This window comes from Dermacentor silvarum, chromosome 10 (assembly GCF_013339745.2).
Source record: "Dermacentor silvarum isolate Dsil-2018 chromosome 10, BIME_Dsil_1.4, whole genome shotgun sequence".
NCBI classification, from domain to species: domain Eukaryota; kingdom Metazoa; phylum Arthropoda; class Arachnida; order Ixodida; family Ixodidae; genus Dermacentor; species Dermacentor silvarum.
In genome coordinates, this window is record NC_051163.1 from 32,142,524 (window position 1) to 32,150,286 (window position 7,763).

A 7,763-nucleotide genomic window follows, 5' to 3' on the forward strand; every position below is an offset into this window, starting at 1 on the left:
GGTATGTCCAACGAGATTGAATGTCCAACCATCGAGAGGGAATATTCAACGAGACGGAATGTCAAACGAAACAAATTTCAACTTTTCAGTTTGTGCAAACTTGCTCGTCCGGGTATTTTTCAAACTCTCTCTTTCCCCTGTATTCCGCCACGGTAACTGCGACAAATATAATTAAAATACCAACGATGTGACACTGTGATGCCATACTTTGCCAATCGGGGCGACATTGCTTTGAGAAGCAAAAGTGTCACGGGGCCAAGAAACGACAACAGTTTGAAAGCTACAGACCCCGAAATTCCCAGCGACGTCGAACGTGAACGGGCGTGCCCGTGGGTGTCGATTTTGAGCGGGAATGTCCAACGAGACCGTATTTCCAACGAGAGGGTATGTCCAACGAGATTGAATGTCCAACCGATCGAGAGGGAATATTCAACGAGACGGAATGTCAAACGAAACAAAATATTCACCTACTAAAACGAATCCTTAGCTCTTCGTTAGTACTTACTGACTGGCACGCTTCGTCTAAAGTACATGACACTACTCTATCGGGAAACATTCGCATAAACCACATTTGTTCTTCGGCCTTCCAAAAAATTGCCGTTTGAAGCACAAACTTGAGCAAGCGGTGACTAACGAAAAAAATGCTGTACTACTTCACAGTTCACAGTCATTAGACCCAAGCTAAACCCGGAGCCGGGCCTTGGACCCCTACCCAGAATTTAACGACGGGCCAGAAACTTCCCAGAGTACACTCTTGCTGCAGTTTGCAACCGTAACCAAACGGGCTTTGCCACAACAGTGCCTTGAGGGTTTATACTATGTCTTTGCGCGCTCAACGTTTCTACCTATTGGCGAGGTTGTAAAGCAGACAAACACGGCATCTTGCACACAACGCTCGCCACCCGGATATTTACCCACACAGTCACCCATTCCGTGAGATATCTGAAGGCTTCTTAAATTTTGGGCACTCTTCTTAAATAGCCATAATAATATCCGCAATTGAAAGTTAGTTGAAGGCAGCATAAACTTGAGTGTTTTCATGCTGTTGTCGGCCGTGTTTGACCATTCGCATTCATGCAAACATCCACCGTCATGCGAGCATCCACCGTCAATCGGTGTGGTTTGGTTTGGTTTTCAAGAGAGCGCTATGGCAGTAATTTCATTTACGTTGAAGATGCGGACTGAAAGCTCGAACTGCCACGGAAAAAAAGCGAGCGCACGCGCCATGCCACTAATAGCTTAGGCCAAGCAGGCGACCTGGCACGCAGATCATATCTGAATGGAAGTTTCGTGCAGCATGTTCATTGGCGTACTCGGTACCATGTCTACAGTCTACTAGCATCGCGTGTACTCGTTGCCCTCACGTGAAGGTGGGGGCAAGCGAGGGCGGGTAAATTTTTTGTACTTGAGGGAAAAGAGAAGGGAAGGCGGTGAAATTTTCCAACGTGAAGGTGCAGGGGAAATGAGCACGCGACATTCTTCGTTAGAATGAGGGACGAAAATCAAAAATGAGGTCACTTGCCCACGTCTGCTTGGTAGCAAGGGCACTGTCTCGTGTGGCCTTGTTTAGTCCCGTTTTATTAGCTTTTTTTTTTTTCAAACAAAATAGAGCGTCGGCCCGGCTATAAAGAAATAGAACACGGGAAGCTTCGTGCTGGCTTTTTCAGTGGCGTGTGCTACCACGGAAAAAAGACTTTCGCCATCGGAGCGGACACTAAAGAAATTCAGCCGCTTGCTCTTACATAACTGCTGCTAGTGGTAATTCAAAGTACCAAAAGTCACAAGAGTCACGAAGTTATTACCGGTGCTTGCAAACATTTTAGGATGATTCAGAACTAAATTATGTCAATTTAAGCATTCACGACAGGTAACTCATGTCTACTCATGCCTACCTTCTTTTTCAAACTGTAGCGAACTTCTATCAAACTTCGAACCATTGTAGCCAACTTACCGCAGCCATTGCTGAACATTCACGGTCATGCCGGAATGATATCTACACGAGAAGAAACAAAGTACAGTGCTTTTCTTTCTGAGTAAGCGAAATTGGTATGCGAGGTCGTAGCATAACTGCGTTGTAAACACGATCCAACGATGTGGTCCTGTTAACGAAAGACAACAGTGTCGGACACACTGGTCAAATTACAGAGCGAAATGCTTCATCAAGCATTTTATTCCACGTTCGCAGCTCTCTCAAGAGTAAGAGTGGATTTCGCAAAGCTGCCAAGGAACGCGTGACTGCGGTAATAAGAATAATTAGCTAGGTATTGTTTCTTTGTATAAAATTATGTGACTGGTGTGTTGGTAAACTAATCCTTGACGCAATATGAATGAATTATCCAAGGAGGGAAGCAGCGTAAATCACTAAGATGCTAGTGTATGAGTGGACAGACGTATATTTTTTTTGAACAGCTATCAGGTGCGTACGCGAGCTGTGATTGAAGTTCACATTGGAACGTTCTTTCAACAGTTTACTTTCCTTAACTGCTTTCAAACGTCACTAGATTCAACCACTGAGCTCTACTATGTTTTGCTGGATGCCGCTTCCCCGCTCGCCGAGCCGGGCACAGGTGAAGCCAGCGTGAATGCGGTGCCATGCGGCCGCCTGTCCCGGAAACAGGGTTTATGCTGCACTTATTAGTGCATGTGGTCAAGTATTATTGCTGCCGTAAAACTTTTTCTTGGTGGTTACCCGCATTTTAGGCGTGTTGTTGTCTTTATATGTTTGCTAAGAGCTTTAACGATAATATGAACTCTTATGCAACAGTTGGTTCTTGCATAAAGTGTTTTCTCAATCGGCAGTGTATCCAGCGAGCGCCGCACTTGTCAATGGCGCTTTTTGGCGCTGCGATGGAAAATTCTGGACGCCTTGCTAAGAGACTTATCCGGCCTGTGTCGGTAGCTTACGGCACAACAGGCAGGTATTTCAGGGGAAGGAAAGAAGAAATGCCAAACACCCGTGCACGCGAAGTGCCGCTGCAAAGTCGCAAAGCGCCAATTTCGTGGACGAGACTGGCTTTAGTCGAGGGCGCTTTGTGTGCTAGCTAGCGCCCTATAGTAGAGACCAGTGGATGCAACTATTTACTCGCCACCTGAAATCATTTACATCGAATAAAACACGGCGCAGAGATTGTCTACACATGGATTGTTATTGAGAGCAAGGGCTAAGCCGCGCGTTGTGTCTCGAAACCGAAACCTGGCTTCAGTATTTTCAATTGTGGCATTATTTCAGGGAATTGCAATCCGGACTATGGATATGACATAGGCTGCTTTGGCTCCACCAACAAAAGTTTCGAGAAAGCCCCGCGACCAAAGGGAAAGCCCACCGGCCCTTTCCATCGGCAGATCGAAGGATTATCATTCGATGTGATAGATGACTTGCAAGAGCACATGGTGCCTCCAGTGGAAATGAGGGACCTAAAGGTTTCTCATGCGGGACAAGGAGAAAACGGCTCTCTTCTGGTGAACATGACCTGGACATGGCCAGGGAAGCACATGAACCATGGAAATGGTTGGTATTGGCTCTGAAAGCGCACCATGGTTTATCTCGGACTTACTGCTTTCAGAAAATATTCTCCTGTTCAGCAACGACAGGGATGAACCGCAGCAAATGATTGAGTATTTTAACGGAAAATGTGTAAGAGTAGTGTTGAAGGTTGAAATGCTGAAGACAAACGTAATAGCTTAGCATGATAATGAGAATTCGTCATTGGCAGTCAGCTTTTAGAATATGCGCGAGAGTACATTTGTCTAGGTCGATTACTCACAGGGAATACTGATCCCGAAAAAAATTTCTTCGGAGCAATAGATATGGTTTGGAGCTCATACGGCAGGCCTTACCAAATCATGAGCGACAACTCACCACTATCCGTGAAGAGAAAAGTCTAACAGTCGTTGTACTCTAGGGGTACCAACGAATGGGACAGAAACTTGAAGGTCAACAAAGAAGTTTGAGAAGAAGCTAGGGACAGTGCAACGCGCGATCGAACGAAACATGAATAGCGTACAACACGAAAAAGCAGGAGGACTGCAGTATAGAGAGGAGAACAAACGGAGGCAGTATTCTGGGAAACAATAGAGAGGTTTAGCTTATCCTGTAATGGGGTAAACGCAGACGGACCGGGCGTTGGGGCGGAGGCGTAAACGTGAACGGCCTCTATGGTGCTGCCACCTGGTGGCGCAGAGCTCAGAAACAAAAACTGATAACACTGCAGTAACCAAGTGTATTCTACTTCGCTGCTGGTGTACATTTTCGGCAGTGGCGTAATCGTGTTGCTGCCGAAAATTTACACTAGCAGCGAAGTAGAATACACTTGGCTGCTTCAATATTAGCTGTTTTTATAGCGATAGCTTTACTAACCCTAGTCTAGCCGAGTTTCGCCGTCGCCAGCAATTTAACCTTCATTTGACGGCAGCTGCGCCGTAGCCTTGGCAACGCATCGCGTGACTCGCCGCGCCGAGCTCCGCTGGGTGCACTAGCCGCTGCGGCCGCCGAATTGGCGCATGCGCTCTCCGCAGCTGGGTCGCCGCCTGACCGTGTGACTCGCCGCGCGCCTGGCTAATAGGAGCGCCGCGATCGCCTAGTCAGTGCGAGCTTGGCCATGGATGAGAGCGAGGCCGAGCTGTCTTCTCTGAGCGTTGCGCCGGAGCGGGAGGCTTTGATCCGTCGTCGGCAAGGGGCGTCTGACCACCCCACGGATATCGCCCGGCGAGCTTCTTCACTGGAGAGGGTCCGCAATGCCAAGCGCACGAAGCTAGCATCGGAGACTGAGGAAGAGCGAGCCGTTCGGCTCGCAAAATACTTGGACTTGTCGGCTTACAATTTATACCTGGCTTAACAATGAGTGTATATTTAAGTATAATTACAGCTAAAGCAAAGGTTAACAAAGTGAAACCAAGACTTAAACGGGCTAAACCAAGCTCTCGCTTTGCATATCCAGGGTTAGCTGAGCTAATCCGCAGACATTTTTGACTGTTTGATCTCTGCGCCACCAGGTGGCAGCACCATACAGGCCACTCACTTCTACGCCTCCACCCCAATGCCCCGAACGCCCAGTCCGCCCACGTTTACCCGATTACCGGACAAGCTAAACCTCTCTAATAATGTATTTCGCCCCTGCAAACATGTGCAGGCGATCAAGCGAGCGTCCAGGGTCCGCAACGACTGCTTTCCCGTGTGAAAGAAATTCGTCCCATCCTGTGCCCAACGATGCGCGGGCGAGCCGGGGACCCCGACAATAATTAAGGCCGTGCCGGCTGATTGTTAAGGCAAACGGTCCCAGTCGACGCCGTCGTTCTGCTCAATGCCTTCTGCTTCTCAACAGCCTAACGACGTCGCCCCACACAAGCTTACAAAATAGTGCACGTAAATCTCAAGGAAAGCCGACGATCTCTTTCACAACGAAAGACGCACAGCAGAACCTTTTACTAAGCAAACACGCAACAAACAACTAAGCCGCGAAACAACTCGTCTCATCCTATATAGGTGCAAGACAGCGGAACAGAGATTAGCAAGAAAATGCGCACCACAGTTTAAGGTACACAACAGCTGATTTGACGAAAAGATACACCAGGCTCGGCCATACTGCTTTCACGGTGAGAGCGCTTGACTAACTGTGGCGGTATGCGCAAGTCATGTCGTCATGGAGCTGGCTCTCCAGTCTCGCTCCACCGTTTCAAGGCACCGCACTTGAAGCGAAGAACGACGCCCGCGATAGCAGAAACCGACGCGTTATACTTCCTACGTGCCTCCATGTCAAAGACAGCCAGGCGCCGCTAATCGTTACCACATACAATACAATAACCAATGGTCCGGCAACCATGTGAGCCTATTCCAACCCAAAAGGCACAGCGCGCAAGGCCCCGGAGAGCCGGAGGGACGGCGTCAGAGGAGGTTGGCTTGCCGAGGCTAGCGGAATCACGTGATGCTCCCTCCTATAGTTCTTATTTTTTTTTTTCCTTCTTCCATGCAGCTCACAGTTCGCGGTGACCAACGTCAATAACGATGCCTGGCCACTGTCACGTGGCTGCCGAGCCAGGCATTGAGCAGAGTTAATTCTTCCGAGTAACGCCTGGGACCGCTGGCGTCGCGACGCGCGGACGTGTAATCGTGCGGCTATTTTCACATTTCACGCGTTTTCTTTATAACGCGCAAAAAATTATTACCCTAGACATAGGACACTGAAAACAACTTAATCGGGTGTTTTAAAACACAATTATTACATTTCTATCGGAATTTGCGCCCTCCTTGAAGTGTAATACTCGTGTAATGAGCCGTATTTCAGCAGTTCAATAAATTAATTCTTTCATGGAATTCACTTTTTCTTCGTTGCTGTGGCCCTGAGCGAGTTACTGAGCGAGTGGTCATTTGAGATAGTCTATTCATCAAGTGAAGGAGGGCGCAGGTGTACATTACCTCTGGCACCAAAATATGCGTTAACGTCTCCTACATTTCCTCTGGCATAAAAATACGCGTTAACGTCTCCTTACAGGAACTTTAGGATTAAGCGTGCCTAGATGGCCCTTCGTATAAAAATAAACGCATTGATGTTGTTTGCGTTTCATGTTTTAGTTCTTAAACCCAGATGAGCCTATTGAATGTGCCTAGTTTAATGAGCCGTAATTGACCACTAAATTAAATGAATTGTTTCGCAATGTCTTAGTTGCTCTGGCCTGCGAGAGACTGAGCAACTGCTCACTTGAGATGGTCTGTTGATGAAGTGAAAGAAGGTGCAGGTGCACATTTGCTGTGGCACCAAAATATGCGCTAACGTCTCCTTATAGGAACTTTAGCATCGACGTTCTGTCGGAAAAAAAATGACTCTCTCATTCTGGAGCTCTAACATTTCTTTGGTGTTCTTCTGTGTCCTTACAGCGTCGTCAATCGATATCCGAGCGAGCAAAGACTTCAAAAGCCTGGAGGACGACTTCGAGTCCCAAGTGCAGATCGATTCAACGAGCTTGGTTCAGGGTGACTTGGAACCGAGGCCGGGAGGAACGACAAACGTTGTGACGATCTCGCTTTCACGTGAATGGGCAAAGGAAACACCGAATTTCACAATGTGGAGAGTGAAGTTTGCTGCTAGGGTTAACAACAGCTACGGCCTGATGTCCGGGATATCAAACATAGCGCAGTTGTCCTACGACGATTGGTCGAAAACTGCAGCTGGCTACCATGGCAACAAGTACACCCCAAAGGTTCCAGAAGGCCTGCCGGCCAGGCCCACGACAGCTGGGAAAAGCAGCCCGAAATCCACACAAGGCAACTCCGCCGACGATGAAAACAATGACGACAAATCATCTGCGTCACTAATTCCATGGCTCCTAGCTCTTCTTGCGGCAGCAGTAATGGTGGGTTCTGCTGCGCTGTGGATTCTCAAAAGAAGCAAGGTTGGAAGCGATATTGGAGTTGGCGAAAAGGGTGTTACAGAAGTGGCTGAGACAACAAGTGCGCCACCGTGAAAGTGTTTGAACACGTTAGGAGTTAATAAACTTCTCAGAACCCAATATTTCAGGTCGCATTACTACTGTGCTTGCATGTGTTCCTCAAATCTGCCTGGTGTCTCGGCGAAAACTTTTACCTATTGCCTAGACCACACTATAGCGCCAATCAAGCAGGCTTTCTTCAACATCACTTCTACTGCGCTATATATATAATGTAACCTATTCAGTTTGCAAATGTTGAATTGAGTGTGTCCCTCCAATTTGCCAAATGCTTTGGCGCCGGATTCACTAACGCTGGTCACGCAGTGCGCAAGGAAGACAAT

General features: G+C 47.9%; 1 protein-coding gene across 1 annotated transcript; it reads left to right on the forward strand.

The window, feature by feature from the left end:
* The first annotated feature begins 3,234 nt into the window (after positions 1–3,234).
* LOC125940788 (uncharacterized) lies at positions 3,235–7,493 on the forward strand. The gene is made up of 2 exons (XM_049657358.1): positions 3,235–3,508; positions 6,872–7,493. Exons 1-2 carry the CDS (start codon positions 3,388–3,390, stop codon positions 7,456–7,458), a joined length of 708 nt encoding a protein of 235 aa, XP_049513315.1. The 5' UTR covers positions 3,235–3,387; the 3' UTR covers positions 7,459–7,493.
* Positions 7,494–7,763: the final 270 nt, after the last annotated feature.

Bases quoted from the DNA above. Each gene is read 5' to 3' on its own strand.
- LOC125940788 (XM_049657358.1), top strand. From the start codon at position 3,388: ATGGTGCCTCCAGTGGAAATGAGGGACCTAAAGGTTTCTCATGCGGGA. The intron at 3,509-6,871 runs GTTGGTATTGGC...GTGTCCTTACAG, and splicing joins GCACATGAACCATGGAAATG to CGTCGTCAATCGATATCCGA.